This window comes from Asparagus officinalis, chromosome 5 (genome assembly GCF_001876935.1).
Source record: "Asparagus officinalis chromosome 5, Aspof.V1, whole genome shotgun sequence".
In the NCBI taxonomy this organism is placed as follows: Eukaryota; Viridiplantae; Streptophyta; class Magnoliopsida; order Asparagales; family Asparagaceae; genus Asparagus; species Asparagus officinalis.
The window spans coordinates 18,025,810-18,045,419 of NC_033798.1; the positions used below are offsets into that span (position 1 = coordinate 18,025,810).

Sequence of the window (19,610 nt, forward strand, 5' to 3'; positions counted from 1 at the left end):
GTATTTGTTGTAAAACCTTTTACTTGCTTTGTACCTACACCTATTGTTGATTCCTCTAGAGAGATAGTAATTGTGATGGTGAAACATGTTATTTCACGGTGTGGTACATGACAGGTTTGACATTCCTGGTTTCACCTCGGACTGCAGCCTTGTGTGAACCCAGGGGCGTCACAAAACCTAAGAAGTTCACCGGTGTTAACTATAAACGGTGGGCTAATCAGATGAGATATTGGCTCACTACCTTAGGTCTCTTATCTGCTATTGACACTCCTGAGTCTTCTACTAGTGGTTCTCAACCTTTGACTCCTGATCCTGAACAGCCTGCTCCTTCCACTTTTGGTTCTGGTGCTAGCTCCTTTTCTAGCTCTATGAAACCAGAAGAAATCAATTATTATTGTTGTCATAGGATTCTTAGTGCACTTGCGGACAACCTTTATGACATATACTATGAATTCAAAAGTGCAAAAGACCTATGGAATGCTCTTGAAGCAGAATATGGCTATGATGATGCCGGAATTCTGCGTTTCACCTCCTCCTCCTTTAATAAGTTCATGATAGTTGATGATAAGCCCATTAATGAACAAATTCATGCATTCCTAGATTTCCTCCGTCATCTCCAATCAAAAGGAAACACTCTTACTGACGATTATAAAGTTTCCTGTTTGATTGATAAACTTCCTCCCTCCTGGTCTAGATTTGCTGGAGATCTCCGACACAAGCAAGGAGATCTAACCTTAACTGAAGCCTTCAAGGTTATTCGTATTGAAGACCAGCATAGGCAAAAATTCCAAAACCAAGAATGAATCAAAAGCTAAAGTAAACTTGGTAGAGGATAAGCCTAAATCTAGGAATTTCAAACCCAAAGGGAAGAAATTCAAGAAAAACCAACAATCTTTTAACAAATCTTCCTTCAAAACAAATCCTAATTCTTCCAGCCATAAGTCTGATGGAAAGTTCTACTTTGTCTGTGGTAGAACCAACCACATGGCTCCCAACTATTTCTTTCGGAAGAAGGAACCGGCTAAACCTTCTCCTAAAGGAAATGGATCCAACAAAGTTAATATGATTGAAGAGAATCCAACCTCCTTCAGGTTTGCCTCCTCATCTCATCTTGTAAATTCTCTAACTTTTTTCACTAATTGGTATTTGGATTCTAGAGTAAATATTCACGTCTGTAATGATCACTCTTGGTTTTCAAATTATTAGGAATCATGTGGAGGAAGCATAAGCTTAGCAGATGACCCCACTAAACCAATAATAGGAAGTGGACGTATAGAGCTCACCATGACTTCTGGGAAAGCTCTACATCTGCAAGGTGCTTATCATGTTTCTTCTCTCCGTCGCAATCTGATTAGTGAATCTCTTCTTCTTAGATCTGGTTATAGGATTGTAAAAGAATCCAACAAATTTGTGATTACAAAGAGTAATGTTTTCATAGAAAAAAGTTTTATCTGTAATGGCTTTTTCAAACTTAATGTAATCAATTCCAATTCTAATAAAATTTCTGAGTCTTCTGTTATACAAATTACTGAATCTTGTGATGTCTGGCATGGACGACTTGGACATGTCAATTTTCAAACTTTACAGAAAATGATCAAATTAAACCTCATTCCTAAATCTTCTCATGATCCCTCATCTAAATGTGAAATCTGTGTTCAAGGGAAACACACTAAAAAACCCTTCAAGTCTATAACTAGAAACTCTGAACCCCTCGAATTAATTCATAGTGATGTGTGTGACTCTAACCGAGTTCTCACCCGAGGGGGTAGGAGATATTTTGTGACCTTTATAGACGATCACTCCAGATATTGTTACACCTATCTTCTCAGAACTAAAGATGAAGTCTTAGATAGGTTTAAGGTGTTTAAAGCTGAATCTGAGAACCAACTTGACAGGAAGATCAAGATTCTAAGATCTGATCGTGAGGGGGAGTATACCTCAAAGCATATGACTGAATATTGCTAAGAACACGATATTATTCATGAGGTTACTTTTCAAGCCACGGCAAAGCCTTACTGAATTAAAGACTGAAGGAGCACGAATTTCAGAGAGGAGGAAAAGATCGGATCGAGTTCTTCAGCATAAAGAAGAAGAGTTCGTCGGATCTACAGTTTTCGGTTCCTTCCTTGAGATTGCCTCGTTACGGTGATCTCGAGAAGAGTGGTTATCTCGCTATTACCGAGATAATTACTTCGGTTTCTTGATTCCTTCATGAATCAACGAAACTCCGGATCGATCTGATCGTTTGGTAGTCCACGGATATCAACGTTCTCGTCACAGGCCAAGATCCCACACAAGCAGCAGAGGATAAGTGTCTGTTGCGTTTGTTCAAAAGAAAGTTATAATTTTTGTTGAAAGTCTTATAAAAAGACTATTTCTTTGAGTTTATTATAAACGTTTAAAGTTGTAATGAACTCATCAACGAAATCAATTTTCTCCCAAAACAATTACCAGATAGTTGGGATACGCTGGTGGTGTCTCTTAGCAACTATGCACCTGATGGAGTTGTATCCATGAACCAAGTTACAAGCAGTCTATTGAATGAAGAAATACAAAAAAAGTCATCTGGATCCTCTCATTCTCATGCTCTTGGTACCGAGAACAAGGGGAGGAGCAAATATCAATAGCCTCAGAATCGAGACAAGTCAAGAGGAAAATCAAAGGCTAGAAAGAACATTAGTTGCTATCACTGCGGGAAGAATGGACACATAAAACGGGAATGTCGCAAGCTCAAGCGAGAACAAAAGGAAGGAAAGACCAATGAAAAACAAGAAATGAATGAAAGTGCCGCCGTTGTCAGTGACAATGAAATTGTGTTTTTCTCGATATGTGAAGAAGATTGTGCAAATCTCACTTGCCAATACTCAGAATGGGTGATTGACTCTGGTGCCTCCTACCATGCTACTCCCCAGAAGGACTACTTCACTTCGCTTGATGGTAATATTGGAATGGTAAAAATGGGTAACAAAAAATATTCTCAAATTCTTGGCATTGGAAATATTTGTGTTACTACTAACCTTGGAATAAAGATGGTTCTAAAAGATGTTAGATTTGTGCCCAATTTTTGTCTCAATCTTCTCTCTACTGGCAAGCTTGATGAAGAAGGATACACGAGCAGCTTTGGTAAAGGATGTTGGAAGCTTACCAAAGGATCAGCTTGATGAAGAAGGATACACGAGCAGCTTTGGTAAAGGATGTTGGAAGCTTACCAAAGGATCACTTGTACTAGCGAGAGGAAAGAAGTGTTTGGTAAAGGATGTTGGAAGCTTACCAAAGGATCACTTGTACTAGCGAGAGGAAAGAAGTGTTGCACTCTTTATAAGACTCAGTTTCACTTAGAGAATGATGAACTTGGAACAGTGAAAGGTATCTTTATAGATTTGTGGCACAAGCGGTTTGGCCACATGAGCGAGAAAGGGCTACAAACTCTCACAAGGCGACAACAACTTCCATGCATGTAAGGTACAACACTATCTCACTGCAATCACTACTTGATTGTGAAACAACACTGGGTAGCTTTTGTTAAAAATTATAACAAAAAGAAAACTGGCATATTAGACTTAGTCTATTAGGATGTATGCGGACCCATAAATAAAAAACTTTTAGTGGTGCCTCATACTTTGTGACCTTCATAGATGATGTATCTAGAAAGGTGTGGGTGTATGTCATAAAAACCAAAGGTCAAGTCTTTGAAGTTTTCAAAGACTTTCATACCAAAGTTAAAAGAGAAACCGAAAAGCTCTTGAAGTGTATTCACACTGATAATGGTGGTGAGTATACTTCAAGGATGTTTGAAGACTATTGTTCTTTTTATAACATTAGACACCAAAAGACTGTTCCACACACATCACAAAACAATAGGATTGCAGAAAGGATGAACCACACAATTGTGGAAAGGATAAGGAGTATGCTATCCTTAGCTAAATTACCAAAAATATTTTGGGGAGAAGCAATACGAACAGTCTGCTGCTTGATAAACATGCCCCCTCAGTTCCCTTGGATGGAGATATTCCTGAAAGAGTTTGGAGTGGAAAGGATATTTCCTATTCTCACTTGCGTGTGTTCGGGTGCAAAGTATTTGTACATGTACCTAAGGAGAAAAGAACAAAGCTTGATGATAAAGCTATTCCATGCATCTTCCTAGGATATAGAAATGATGAATTTGAGTACAGGTTGTTTTTTGTGAGGAGCAGAGATGTTGTTTTTTGTGAAGATAAAACACTTGTTGATTTTAAAAAAGAAAAGAGCCACAAAACACTCATATCATCCCAGATCCAATCTCTACACTGGTTGTTTTTCCTTCTCCCATGCTAGAAAATAATGATTTTCAAGATGTGCAAGAAGAAGAAATTGCAGGTTCTCTAGGTTTTGATCAGGGGGAGCATGAACATCCAGAGCCACCATATATAGATCATCCACAAGTACCTCAGTTGAGACGGTCAGAGATAGAACATCAACCCTCGACTAGATATCCTGCTTTAGAGTATACTATGGTAACATATGCATGTGAATCGGAAAGTTTCCATGAAGCACAAGTTCATGATGATCGTGCAAAGTGGAAGAAAGCTATGCAATAGGAGATAGATTCTTCGCATAAGAATCACACTTATGACTTGGTAGAGCTACCTAAGAACAAAAAAGACTTGAAGAACAAATAGGTGTTCAAAATCAAGAATGAAGGAAATGGCCAAGTCAAGTACAAAGCTCGCCTTGTGGTGAAAGGTTTTAGTCAGAAACAAGGTGTTGACTACGAAGAAATTTTTTCTCCTGTTGTAAAGATGTCTTTTATTCGGGTTATTCTTAGTCTTGTTGCTTCTCAGGATCTTGAAGTTGAACAGTTAGATGTGAAGACAACATTCCTCCATGGTGATTTGGCAGAAAAAATCTATATGGAGCAGCCAGAGGGTTTCAAGGTAAAAGGCAAAGAACACTTGGTTTGTAAATTGATAAAGAGCTTGTACGAACTCAAGCAGGCACCTCGACAGTGGTATAAAAGGTTTGATTCTTTTATGCTTGATCATGGGTACAAAATAACATCTGTAGATCATTGTGTTTATGTCTAAAAGTTCTCGGATGATGATTTCATTATTCTCTCTCTATATGTTGATGATATGCTTATTGTTGGAAAAGATATGTCTAAAATTGATAGGTTGAAGAAAGAGCTGAGCAAGTCCTTTGACATGAAGGACTTAGGAGTAGCACAACATATAATGGGAATAAAGATTTCTCAAGATAGAAGTGCGAGAAAGTTATGGCTACCAGAAAGATACATTGAACATGTTCTGGAGAGGTTCAATATGTTGAACTCTAAGACAGTCAGCACACCGCTAACAGCTCATTTTAAGCTAAGTACACAACAAAACCCTTCAAGTGAGAAGGAGAAGGAGGAGATAAAGAGCATTCTATTTGCCTCGACCGTCGGAAGTTTAATGTACTCCATTGTTCGTACAAGACCCGACATAGCACATGCAGTTGGAGTGGTAAGTCGTTATCTTGTCAATCCTGGTAAAGAACAATGGGAAGTAGTAAAATGGATCCTAAGATATCTTAGAGGAACCTCTAAATATTCTTTATGTTTTGGAGATGGAAAAACCTAACTTGGAAGGCTACACTGATTCTGATATAGCAGGTGACTTGGACAAAAGAAAGTCCACATCAGGATACTTATTTACCTTTGTAGGGGGGCCGTATCATGGCAATCAAAGCTGCAAAAGTGTATCGCTCTATCCACCACAGAAGTTGAGTACATCGCTGCTACAGAAGCCAACAAGGAGCTCTTGTGGTTGAAGAATTTTATGAAGGAACTATCTCTCAAGCAAGAGAAGTACACTCTATATGGTGACAGTCAGAGCACCATCGACTTGAGTAAAAATACTACCTATCACTCAAGGACATATCGATGTACGCCTTCATTGGATCCGTGATGCTTTGGAGAATCGTCTTATGCACATTAAGAAGATTGATACAAACCAAAATCTGTCTGACATGATGACGAAACCTCTACCAAAAGAGAAGCATGACTTTTGCCGGAGAAAGGCAGGTATGACTACTGTTTGAAATTTTTCTCCTCATAAGGATGGAGGGGGAGATTTATGGGAATGGGGTCCATCCCCATGATGAATTAATATGGATTTAATCCATGGAGATTTTGTGGTTGACTACATGCATGCATTGATAGATTGTCTTTCCCCATGCATTGGGAAAAGGAATGGCTAGTCTTTGGACTTCCTCATGCAATGAATATGGTGTACTCAAGAGGCATATCCTCCCTATAAATAGAGGAGAGATGGTGAAGGTTGAAAACAAGAAGCAAGAACAAGAACCACATACAATCTGTAATCCTTAAGTAAGTTTGAGAGAAAGTTGTAATCCTCAAGTGAGTTTGAGAGAAAGTGATCCTCAAGTTAAGTTATACCAACTTGAGAAAAGACCTTTTGTAAGACTTCATTTGATTATAGTGGAAACAGTGAATGGGCGGATGGGAATGTAGGCTCAATTTGAGCTGAACCTCGGTAAATCTTGTGTGTGCAATCTCTCTTTGTGTTTTTTCCTCTTCTATTTTTGTTCTCATCTCATCACAAAGACAGGAAAGGTCTTGTTGTACTGTTTATTTCCCATCAGACATTCCGGTCCTCGCATTATTCTTTGAACCAAGCACCGGAGAGGTCGACTCATGGCCCGAAAATGCTCAAGAAGCGAGAGATGTCATGGAGAGGTACCTGAGCTCTAGCAAGAAATCTCGAGACGAGAGCACATTCAACCCTCCAAGCTTCAGTAAAGCTCAAACCTGCGAGCTGCAATCTGATCTCAAGAACGTCTGCCTCACTAAGCTGCAGAGAGCAAATCTGTTCATCAGATGATTCAGCAGCTTGAGAAAGGGGATATTATAGCTGAGGGAAGCTCTGAACTAGGGAACAGTACATACTTGCAAGACTTGATGCAAGACAGTATCAGGTGTGATTCTCCTTGTGAACTGATGATGCTTGGCCAATCTGAGGTTGTTAAGGATAGTAGTATGCCAGATATCGATTTAGTCCACGGGAGGATCGATTTTGCTGAGAATGGCAGCAAGAAATTTATTGTTTCCATTGAAAGTTTGGGGAAAAAGAGGATTGCATTCTGGAAGGATTTGATGATGGAAGATAGTATGCCAAAGTGCAGTTTTGGAGCTTTTTTAGACTCCCGACTGGACAATTTTGCCATAACGCCACCTGAAAATTCAATTGGGGTGTTTGATATCAATCCTCAGATGGTAAATGGTGATGGATGGGCAAATTGCAGTGATTTTGGTCTCGATTTTATGCAGAATTATCCCTCGATCAGTGATTTTGGTGCTCAGAAGTTTTTGCAGGAAGTATTCCCTCAGTTTATCTAAATAGAGTCATTGGTGGAAGGGGATGGGCTATGTTGGTTCAGTTACTGCTACATTTTTCCTGATCAGCAGTTACATATACATCTGCGGACACGGGCAATTTTGTATAGATTTATCATAGATTATTTTTGAGGGAAAATTTGTTTATAGATGTTTAACGTGAGTTATTGTCGTATTAGTTCAGTTGTATTACCTGAGATTTATTAATTGAAGAATGTTAATATTAATTGGTTGCGATTTTGTGTCCGTTGTTAAGTGTATTTGTTTCTGTTATTATTTTGCTTCAGTTTAAGGTTTGATTTTGGTGCTCAGAGTGATGTTGCTTTCCAAATTCCTTGTAGTATGTTTTTTGTGATAAATGTTGAAATTTTGCTGCTACAGATTTGAGCTGATGTATTCGTTCTGTTTTAGGCTTACAACAATTTTATACCTGAGAGCTGAGCACTTTATGTAGCTAACTTCTAAATTTTGCATATTATTATGAAAAGGAGAAACTGATTAATTATGATTCTCTTCAATTGTTCCTACTGTCAATAAATTGTTATTGTTGTTGATGCTTATTTAATTATAGGATTCTGTCAGTGCATTACTAGGAGTTGTGTTTTGGTTATGCAACTCTTTACTATGCTGTAATCTCTTCATACTTTCTGAACAGTTATCCCACCCCCCCCCCCCCCCCCCCCTCTCTTCTCTCTTAATATTGGCGGTGTCTCTGATGAGGATCATACCTGATACCTCTACTCTGACGTATCATTCATTTTGATTTATCCTATGCCTTGGCCCTTTTCTTTTATGTGAATCATTAACTAGATTTTGTATAATGATTTATCCTAGGCCTTGGCCCCTTTCTTTTACGTGAATCATCAAGTAGATTTTGCTCGTATCACTCCTTTTTGCAGTCGCTGATAAGAATCTTATGAACTCTTTAACACGTTCACAAATTTAGCATACTTCTCGTGGAGTGGAAAATAAGCTATTTGATGCCCCAGCATCAAGGTTAGTACTTTTTAGACAAGCGCTAGATGAATTTTGAACCCGAATTGCTCTTACATCTTAGGCCTCGTGTACCATATTGTACTAAAGTATCGTGTGATGGCTCAAGTACAACAAGGGAAGTACTGCTTCAAGTATCGACCAACAAAACATATCATTTAATTATATACTATATAATACAAGAAGAAATGAAGTTGCTCTTGAAAAAAAAAAAATCTTTTTATGCGTAAAAAAATGATACCAACTTCAATCTCAAGAGTTTGAGACCAAGATCCTCAAGAGTACCCTTACATTCCACAAGGTTAGTACCCAAGACAGCTAAAGATCAGAATGCTAGTGTATATGCTGCTGAAATTCTCTTAACGCAGGCCGTGAAGTTGGAGAAAGCATTTATACACAGCAAGGTTCACCTCCCAAAGCACCTCAGAACTGTGGAGGTCGTCGTTGACGACAGAAACTTCAATCCAGCGGCACCTCCAGGGAAATATGAAATTGCATAATATGCTAGAGCAAGAACCTGCATAATCCAATAATATATTCTTTAACATTTATGTCTCACCTGAAGTAATATTGCATTCTAGAGACAGCAAAGTAAAACATAAATCAGTTTATGCATATATAGAGATGTAGACAGTAACTACAAGAATTGGATTACACCACACACACACACAGAGAGAGAGAGAGAGAGAGAGAGAGAGAGAGAGGATGGGAACAGCACTCTGTCCAATAAGCGGATTTTAAAAAGCATCACTTCTTTGCCTGGGTTATTTTCTTAGGGTTGATCATTTTGATTCCTTTTCTTGTTAAATGGTATATTTGCGTCGGAAAGATGTTGAATTCATTTTAGTTTCTTTCTCTTTTTCCAATTCAACTAGAGTTAGAAGACCTATCAAAGTTAAGAGTTTTAACTTTCCTATTACTATTTATCAGCTTGTTCAGATATGATACCTTAGGTTTGATTTAATAATTTTTTGAAATTTTTTATAATTAAAAAATGGACTTGATATAGTATATATATATATATATATATATATATATATATATATATATATATATATATATATATATATATATATATATATATATATATATAGCGAGCCGAGAGAGAAATGGAGAAACTTGGTACCAAGTTGCTCCAAGCAACTTGGTAGTGATGTAGCCTAATCTTGTCCCTACATCTACATTGGAGTTGGTGAAGGTGGTTTAAGGCTCTATCTTCGAGGTGTGATGTAGGGGCCAAGATTAGGCCACATCACTACCAAGTTGCTTTAAGCAACTTGGTACCAATGTTCTCTATTTTTCTCATATTATATATATATATATATATATATATATATATATATATATTATATATTATTGAGAAATATGGGTATGCTTGGTACCAAGCATAAAAAGTTGTGCTTGGTAGTGAGGTGTCACATCTCTCTCCACTCATTCAAGTGTGGCGACCACATTCACATGGGTAATGAGTGGATGGGGATGTGACACATCACTACCAAGCACAAAATTTGTGCTTAGTACCAAGCATACCCATATTTCTCATATTCTCTCTCTCTCTCTCTCTCTCTCTCTCTTCTCTCTCTCTCTCTCTCTCTATCTATATATATATATATATATATATAGGTGAAAACTCCTATCAACTTAAGTGGATAGGAAATAGTTATCCACTAAACTTTTTATCCATGGATCTTGCCTAAGGATCTTTGCATGATATGAAGAGACTTTTTATATTAATAAATAAGTGGGCTAAAAAATTTTGGTGGATAACTATTCCCTATCCACTTAAGTTGATAGGAGTCTTGCTATATATATATATATATATATATAATATATATTATATATATATATATTGCTTGCCCCCACTAATATATGTCTCAAATATAAGGGAGAAAACACATATTGCACAGGCTCACCTCTCCCTCTTGTGCAAGGTGTTGGCGGTAAAAAGTTCTAGATGAGGCAGAAAATAGGAAAATGTTGGGATTTCTCCTTTGGTGCTGAAACAATGCGGTTCAGTTTCCCTTTCAGAAAATATAAACAGAGAGAAACAAATATAAACAGAGAGAAACAAATCTAAAATCGAATGAAAGCTTAATCCCAGTTACTACTAGTCAATCTCTCCTAACTATATTCCACCTCTTGCCAGTAAACGGGAGCGAGACCTAGACTGCTCTTTGGAGAATTTAATCATAAAAAAAGCTCTCCCTCAGTTGAGCCAACCCCCTCTGCAAGCAGGTAGCCAGCCTCCAGCCGGCTTCACTCAACAAACCCAATGGGCTTTATCCTTTCGTTGAGAAGGCGGATTATCTCCCTACCCACAATGAAGTTCAATTACGTCAACCTCCTTTTGCCTTCTATTCCGCCTAATTAAGTTCCTTCATCTTTTAACAATTATGAAATTGCATAATCATTAATAGCACTAGATTCTAAAATCAGTAAGTTGCAACTATCAATTCTCATATGGTTGGGCAGAAATGAGAATTCACCAAAGAGGCTTGCAGCTCATATGCATGTTAACATAGGTACGAGTGATTTGTCATAACATCTTTTAAGTACAAATAGGATACATCCCTCCAATCGTGTACCGTGGGTAGGTGGATGACTGGGTGGAGTAAGTTCCCTTACCTCATAAACTAGTTCCACCTAATTTCTGATAATTAATCCACCACTTATAATATATTTTTCAGTTTATCTTAGCTCCAGGAGGTTCCTTGTGCATTGGCGACCTTGTTAGACAATTCATTTCTGCTAGTTTCACCATTTTTAATTACTAGTTATATACTGGTTATAGGTGATAGGCTGATAGCCTTGTGATCAATACAGACTTGTCCCAAATTATTGTTCTTTCTGCTGGACAATTATATAAATCAAGGCTGATTGTAGTTAATTTTCTATTTTGGTAGCTTCCTAACATTTGCCTTGTGTAAATAATGAATTTATAGCTGCTTATGACTGTGGAAATAATGTATTTGTCCATTGAGGGACATATATGTGTTTATATGGACTTGTGATTAGGGAAGCAAAAAAAAAAACTGTATCCAAAGAAATATCATCATCCAATTTTGGTTACTAATATATATATCCGATAGGATATGGTTACGGATATGGATATGTAGTGAAATATCTAGGTCCGTAACCAAAATATCTAAAAATATGTTGGCCATCCAATTGCAATAGTTTTAATCCCTTATATTAATAGATTTGAGTTCATTTTTGATGATCAAGAGATCGAATCTTAGCTTTTCGGATATAAAGAACATAGTAATGAACTCTCTTGTATCATATGAACTATATTTTTCAATAATGTTTCGTTTACTCATATCTGTTTTGTATCCGCACATTGTTATCGAGGCGCGCGCCCCGGGCGCGGGGCGCTGCGGGCTGGGGCAATTGCGCCCCGCACCAAAGGCGGGGCGTTGCACGCACACGAGGTGCGCGCCTCGTACGCACTTGACACCTGCGTCATGTAATATACTCTTTCTTCTATTTTTTTAATAATTTACATATTACATAATTACGTCATGTAATAGACTCTTTATTGCTAGTTGCTAATCCATTCTTCATCTTTTCATGCTTAACCTATAAAAAGAAAACAATAATTAGTAATTTAGTATGCTTGTTTGCTAATCTTAACTTCCTTCTCTAATTAGCATGCTAACTAAAAAATTATGAACATGTAAATATGTAATTGTTACCTCCATTCTCTATCTTTTCATGCTAACTAGCAAATAAATTATGAACATGTAAATATGTAATTGTTACCTCCATTCTCTATCTTTTCATGCTAACTAGCAAATAGCAATTAAGAATGCTAACATGTAATTGTTACCTCCATTCTCTATCTTTTCATGCTAACTAGCAAATAGCAATTAAGAATGCTAACTAAAAAATTATGAACAATCATGTTTTTTAAATCACTTAGTTGTTACTTAAAAATACATATATCATATTTTAAATAAAATACATATTTTTTATTTGTTACTTGCTTGTTTTGTTTAATAGACTTTTGTTTATGTTGGAGATTATCTTGCATTGTGATTTGTGAAAACTTATGAACTTCTCTATGTTATGCATGCTAATTAAGACTCTTTCGTGATTTAGTCGGTGAAAGTATATTTCTTGGTTTTTTTATGTGATAATTTATAAACATGTTGCTTATATGCTTCTTTGTCTTTGTTTGGATCAAAAGTTGATGTTTTCATTGATGATGAACTCATTACAATTTCAACCACTACAATAAGTTCAAAAGAAAGAAAGTCGATCTTTTTATAAGATCTCCTTTATACAATGAAAATAAAGATTACAACCCTTGTCAAACAGCGTAACGGACGTTTATCACCCGCTGCTTGCGTGAGATCTTTACCTGTGTCGGGGACATCGATATCCGTGGATCGCCACGGATCAAATCCGGTTGACAGAAAATTGACAGAACCCCTACTTCACCAAGGAAGTATTTGCTTGAAGCTCTGAAATCGACCAAGCGAAATCAGTAGCTCTTCTCGAGATTAAGACCAAGCCTAATCTCGAGGAACGGACGGACGGGGAGAGATACGGGTTCAGACCCTTCGAAAGCCTTCCTCTTTATGCTGAAGTTCGCTGGGATCTGACTTGCCTTCGCTGTAAATTCGTGCTCCTTTGACTCCTCAGTCCGACAACACCTCGCCCTCTTGATAATAATCCCCCCTGTGAATTGAACCCCTAGGCCTGTATTTATAGGCTTCGGTTGGGAGGTTTTCGGATAAGAATGAGTGATTTGGCCTTATCTTCAGTTAATAACGGCCTAACCACGTTTGTAGATGATATCTAGGCAGTTAGGAACCTCTGGAACAGAAGAAACCGATCGAAACAGCCTAAAAACGTGTTTTGGAGGTTACTGGCAGTTCTGGGCGCGAGACGGATGGATCCGACCCTCCGCCGCGCGAGACGGATGGATCCGAACCGCTCCGTCTGTTCAAAGACGGATGGATCCAACCCTCCGCCGCACGAGAAGGATGGATCCGATCCTCCGCCGTTCAAGACGGATGATCCGACCCGGCCGCCCGGCGCGGGTCAGTTTGAGATACCTTCGGTATTTTGGTCTTAACTTTCTCGTCCGACCTCGGATTGAGCTGGTTCAAAATGCGTTGGAAAGCTGACGAAGATACCTACAACTTTTATTTTTTGAGTTTCCTCAGATTCAAATTGTAACATGGTCTAAATACCTCTTCTTTTTGTGGGCCACTTTGAGGTGTTCGACACTTTCTGACTTCTCCGGACTTGTATTGTGTATTTCGTTATGCCGTTAACTTGCATGCTTTGTTAACTTGTTTCACGCGCTCGTTAGGTTCTTTATGGCACTTTGGATCTGCCTGACGGGCACGTCGGGCACTTTGTTCGCCGTTTCGCTTCATGCGCTTGTCGACGTCAGATAATCCTCTTAGACTCGGACAACGACGTTCGTCGTCTTCTCTCCGTCTCGAGCTATGTGCGGACACCCATAGGTATTTTTAGACGCCTACAGTCTTATGTTGGAAAATATTAGTTTGAATTGTGCGCCTCAATTCAGTGATGCACGCGCATCGTTGTGCGCCTTGCGCATGGTGCGCGTAAGGAGCCTTTGCGCCCCGCATTGCGCCTTGCGCCTCGATAACAATGTATCCGCATGTATATTCGCTAATGTATCCGTATATCCGTATCCATATTCTATTTTAGCGGATTTGGATATAAACTTACCGAGACATTCGTATATGTATCCATCATTGTTTTAAAAAGCAGTATGGGCACCCGCCTTGATGGTCGCTTATACCTAAGCCGTATCTAGCCCGCTCGTCCAAGTCTTGGGAGCGCCTACAGGAGAACGGACTACTTACACGAACTATACGGTGTTAGAAAGAAGTATATCGGTCGCTTAAGCATAGTAATGATTGAAGAGAGTTAGCAGGTTTAAATGTACCGCGGATTAAAATTCTATGTCCAAGTCTATCTCAAGTAAAATAGTGAGGATATGATTTGAATCTTCGAAAACCATCCTACATGTCTCAATGCTAAAAACGTCTATGTGCAGCTTAATTGCCCGCCTAGGCGCCTGGGAGCTAGGTTTGGTGCCTAAAAACACCTAGTGCTTTCTAAAAACATTGGTATCCATACCCATATCCATGATTAGTAAGCGGTTACGAGTAGGTTAAGTATCATATCCGACCGTTCACACCACTACTTGTGAGGATATATAGGAATATTTACACACTATGAATATATTAGTGAAAATTTGTCTTTTAAATGGAAATATTGATTTTAATGAATGTAATCCAATGGTTAACTCTTAGAACTCTATAGGAGAGAAATTTCAACCTTGGTATGCACCTTGTTATAGCTACCAATTTTGGAAAATGCTAGTAACTAGATGAATAATGAACGGTTCAATAACCGAAGCTAGATACCATTTTAAAGTAACTAATGATTCATACTTCCCATTGTTTGAAAAAGCTTTTTGGAAACTCTTGAAACTTGCTTCAAAACTTTTTTAAGGACAAATGTTTCAAAACTCAAAGGAGAAACTATTTATCCCTTGAAGCATAAGCCTCATCGCTTAAGCGTAACTAAAATGTGCGCTTCACGCTCCGTACAGCGCTTCTATTTGAAGCACACACTTAGACAAGAGGAAACAGATTTTTGACTAAAATTAAAATGCCCTTATGCACCTTCATTATTAGTATGTGACTATAAATAAGATACATATCTTATGTATTTAACTTGGTTTATTATGATTTGCATCTATATTTTGCATATTTAATTCTTATTTACTAATCAATACATGAATGAATCTATTTGTTTATACCATTATATACTATATGTTCGTAATATTTATAATTTTAAAATTAAAATATTCTTAACTCATGAGGCTTGCGCCTCACACTTTGAAGCTTACGCCTTGGTTCATGAAAGGCTCTAATGCTTCATCTTGTAGTTACGCTTTTTTAAACTACTGCCTAGTGTTGCCTCAATAGCGAATAAATAGTTAGGTGGTATACATAGATTGAGTTCCTAAGTAACTGCTGAAAACTTACATCAAGACAAAAGGAGTTAAAAGTTATTGGTACCTGAAGCCCAGAGAAAACAACAGAGAGAATATAACTGTGAAGAACCATGGACACATAGACGGTACCCACCATGCTTCCGAGGAATACTAATGTGAAAGGAATTCTCTGCGCAAAGAGAAGATACATCATAATAACAAAGCATTAGATTTAGTACAGATATAACTGATAACATATTTATTTGTAACTTTAAGAAAATCAGAACACCACATTTGAGGGCAAATTTAGGATCTGAGTACAATGTGTTTCACGATCCCAGTTTATGAGAAAAAGCAGATTCTAATGTAAATAATCATAAAGCCTGCTACATTTGAAAAGAACAACTGTCAGTTATGGTAAAATAAGCTACACTCTTAACCTATAATGCTTATACCAGTAAAGTTTTGAAGATAAAAAAAGAGTGTAATGCCGGGATTAATGTAAACAGGATAGGGAATCTCATTAAAAAGAAGTTGCAAAATCTAGAAGTCATATGATGAATTATAGACTAAGCTACTTCTTGATGCTCACTATACTATGAGAAGTGAGGTCTAGAATACTATAACAAAGAACAAACTGGAATACCTAGTTTAGAAAGGCAGCTTGACTTTGTTCGTCCTATAGAATAAACGTTTTTGATTTCTACAAGTTTTTGCATGCCTATGCCAAATTCCTCTAGACCATATATCCAATTTTAAAAGTTATGCCTCAAGTGCTTTTAATTCCCTATATAAAGTTAGACTCTCCAGATTGTTGCCTGATATCTTCAACTCACTGCACACACTTTAACATGGTGTCTACTGAGCTAGTTTATTTCCTGACATTTAGCCAATTTCTCAAGAAGAAATAATCACCAGTCTTGTACAACCTTTCTTAGTCACCATAACAATTCTATTTTTTTTAATTAAAAAAAAAGGTCATCCAACATTGTAACAGGGACTACCTAGAGACAAGAGACTCAAACTGAATTTAGGTCAGTAAGACAAAAAAGAAACAGGTACAGCTTGAAAATAAAGAGAACCCAGTTTAGCCGATGAACCATAAACCAAAAATATATTTGAACAAGAACTCATAATCGCAAGCTGGTTAGATGAGCTAAACAACAGAACCAAGCGAAGAAAACCCCACTAAACATTTGAATAAATCTTTTAGTTCCCAATTCTCAACCTCCCTATCTTTATTTAGACAACGGTGCGTGATAGCAATTTGAATCATCGTCAACATCAAAACGTCCTCTCATTAAAAAAAATGATGGTTATTTAGTGGGACTTGTATTGAGAAGACTCCATGTAGTTCTATAGCATCTTCAATATCTTTTTGCAGAAATTTTTTCTTAATGCTTCAATGACATGTTTCCATGTAAAAAAAGACTTCCAACTTCTACTGTTAGTACTTGATAAGAGAACTCCATAATGTATGGAGAAAAAACAAGTATATAAAATCATCTTCTTCCAGCCATGCTATCAATCTGCTAAAATAAAAAACATGATAGCAGTTTTCCTAAGGCCAATAATACACCATGTCACCACCATCTCAACTTTGTACCAAATAACATGAACACAAGAAAAATTTCAGGAAAGATACCTCTTTTGAAAGCATGTGGGCAAGCTGATTCCTGGGACCTTTAAGAGCGAAGAATGAGCCAACTATCATGGCACATCCGAGGGTAAAACAGATAGCAAATTTCTGGGGCACCAACACCATGGCAGGAAGGAAAACTGTAAAAGCAATGAAAATGAAGAAGATACCGCTGGCAAGAAGCAAGCCAAAATACATAAGAGACTTTCCAGAGGGAACAGTGCTAGTAGCAGTCTTGAAGCTCCCAGGCAGTTCCTTCATACCCTTAGAAACACTGGAATATCAAAATGCCAAATAGCAAATGCAATCAGTGACCGAAAGATTAAAACGTACTTCTTAATGCTAAACTGGGAAGTAAACAGCAACTTGTTAATGCTAAATATAGCTAATATTTGACTGGAAACTACAGTTTCAAAGTGTTCGCCCACGAATTGACAAGATCTTTCACATCAGGTGGCAAACACATAGGGGTAAAATTATATAAAAATGTACGTAATAGATCCGTGTAATTGGCATGAATATCATGTGCACCATCCATGAATACAACAAAAACAATTGTCTTCACAGGCATCACACATGCACAGAAAAATAGATACATGTAACTGGCATGAGTATCATGTACATCATTATATAAATTGCTTTTAAAAGGACACATACCCAGTATTAGCTGTACATGTTGCAGATAGAAACCTGGTTACTAGTACATATGTCGCACACAATTTTTGACTGCTCATTGTTACACTCAAACTGAACAGGGAAGTCAGAGATTCTTTCAGATACCAAAAACTACAAAGGGGTATTTATAAAGAGTCCAATGCCCTTTATGTTGTCTGCTGAAGTTGCTTCATAAGGGTGGGGAAAAAAACCAAAACAAAATTTATAGATTTAATAGTAGAAGTGGGAAACATCAGCTTATGAGCTTCTGGATGTTGATTATCTTTTCTCCACAAAATAAAAAGATGGTTAAGTTTGACATGATGAGGCATAAATTACCATGTAGAAGATTAGTTAGGTATGAGAGGTGCAAATTTCCAATAAAAAATGGTGTGCACATAGTAAATATACCACTTTGCAAATACAGAACGAAGTTTAATTGTTTCAGACAAAAGAAATAAACACAGTTAAAATGCTGATTCATAATAAACCAAACTTGAGAATGATATACTTCTGTTGCACATAAGTAATCAAATGGTTATTTCACTAGATTCATGTTTCACTAAAATAAGCTCAAGTATATGGCCAACTAAAGCGAAGATGCATGATCAACAGAGAAAGTTCTATAATTAGATCAAGCACGGTTGTACAGCCAGTTGATGAGTTAATATGAACCCTTAATCCTATTATAAGCCCATATATAAATGCCAGGGGAAAGCAGGACATGCCACCTATGAAAGGAATAATGTATTACAAGATTAACAAATAGACTTAAGTGTAAAATTACAAAAAGCACCTACAATTACAAGAAATAACATGGATAATGTTTTACATGCCTGAAGCCTAAAAAGCAACATCAAACATGAGATGGTCCATAGAGACATTATACACTTCAAGTTTCATGCTATTCTCATCTACTGTACCTACCAAATACTGTCCTACCACCCATCGACCCGTGGGTTAATCAATGTGTTGGTCAAAAAAACTACTTATATCTATTCTAGTTTTCAATCTAGGGATATTGGATACAAGATGCCATCTCATTTTTAGCAAAATGGGTCACTAAAAGGCACAGGAGACTTTCTCCCTAGTCTCTCTTGGCTGCTCATTTAGGAAAATGAGCTACCACATCATACCCAGCTTTTCTATATGGGGGAAAAACTCTTTTCTTGTTTGTTTATTTATTTATAGTTCTTAAATTCTGCTAGCACTATGCTTCTTTTCTAACTCATCAATTTTTTCCCCCTCCCATTTGTTCCTCTTTCCCCTTTATTGTAATAACTAAACATAAACACAAACAGTAGAAGCTGCTAAGATTCTTCTAACTTCAATCCAGGCCAAAACTTTAAACTTGATCCTCAGCCTGAAACCTCAATCAATTTAAAATCTTTTATCCATTTTTAATCAACATCGTATCCAACCAAATTCGATCAACATTGCCCTCGATTTCTTAGTACCTAAACATATTCAGGTATTAAAATCTTTTATCCATTTAATCAACATCAAACCCAACCAAATTCGATCGACATTCCCCTCGATTTCTTAGTACCTAAACATATTCGGGTATTAAATCCAAAGACAGCAATCAAAAGGGGGAAGGGGGGGAGAGAGAGAGAGAGAGAGAGAGAGCGAGAGAGTTACACGCTGAAGGTGCCGGCGACCTTGTCGTTGGCGGACTTGACGGCGGCCTCGATGTCGAACCCTCCACCGGCGTCGTCGACGGATGTCGAGCTGCTCGGACCGCCGGAGAACCAGCCCTGAGCTGCCTTCTGCATCGTTCGAGGGTTGAAGGAGGGATCGGAGATCGAAATTAGGGATCAGGATTTTCTTTCGGGGGTTGAGAAAATTTTGAACATTGTTTTGTTTTCCTCCTCCATTACTGGGCGAATTTGAGCTATGAGACGGGGGGACGATTCTGGGGGAGTGAGAATCTCGTGGATGGGCCGGGCCAAACTTGCCAT

General features: G+C 37.7%; 1 protein-coding gene across 2 annotated transcripts; it reads right to left on the minus strand.

The window, feature by feature from the left end:
* LOC109843709 (protein transport protein SFT2-like) lies at nt 8,487–19,585 on the minus strand. 2 transcript variants are annotated; one of them, XM_020412664.1, is made up of 4 exons: nt 19,291–19,577; nt 17,002–17,269; nt 15,442–15,546; nt 8,487–8,882 (listed from the first exon to the last, which is right to left on the minus strand). In XM_020412664.1, the coding sequence occupies exons 1-4, from the start codon at nt 19,422–19,424 to the stop codon at nt 8,772–8,774; spliced, it is 618 nt and encodes a 205-aa protein (XP_020268253.1). In that variant the 5' UTR covers nt 19,425–19,577; the 3' UTR covers nt 8,487–8,771. The 2 variants fall into 2 exon arrangements, with proteins under 2 accessions (XP_020268253.1, XP_020268252.1); XM_020412663.1 differs by lacking the exon at nt 8,487–8,882 and adding an exon at nt 10,232–10,362 and having other exon boundaries at nt 19,291–19,585.

Excerpts from the sequence above, each read along its gene's own strand:
- LOC109843709 (XM_020412663.1), bottom strand. The coding sequence starts at position 19,424 with ATGCAGAAGGCAGCTCAGGGCTGGTTCTCCGGCGGTCCGAGCAGCTCG. Across the intron at positions 17,270-19,290 it reads GTCGCCGGCACCTTCAGCGT|TGTTTCTAAGGGTATGAAGG; the intron begins GTAACTCTCTCG and ends TTGATATTCCAG. Across the intron at positions 15,547-17,001 it reads CCCACATGCTTTCAAAAGAG|AGAATTCCTTTCACATTAGT; the intron begins GTATCTTTCCTG and ends CTCTTTGCGCAG.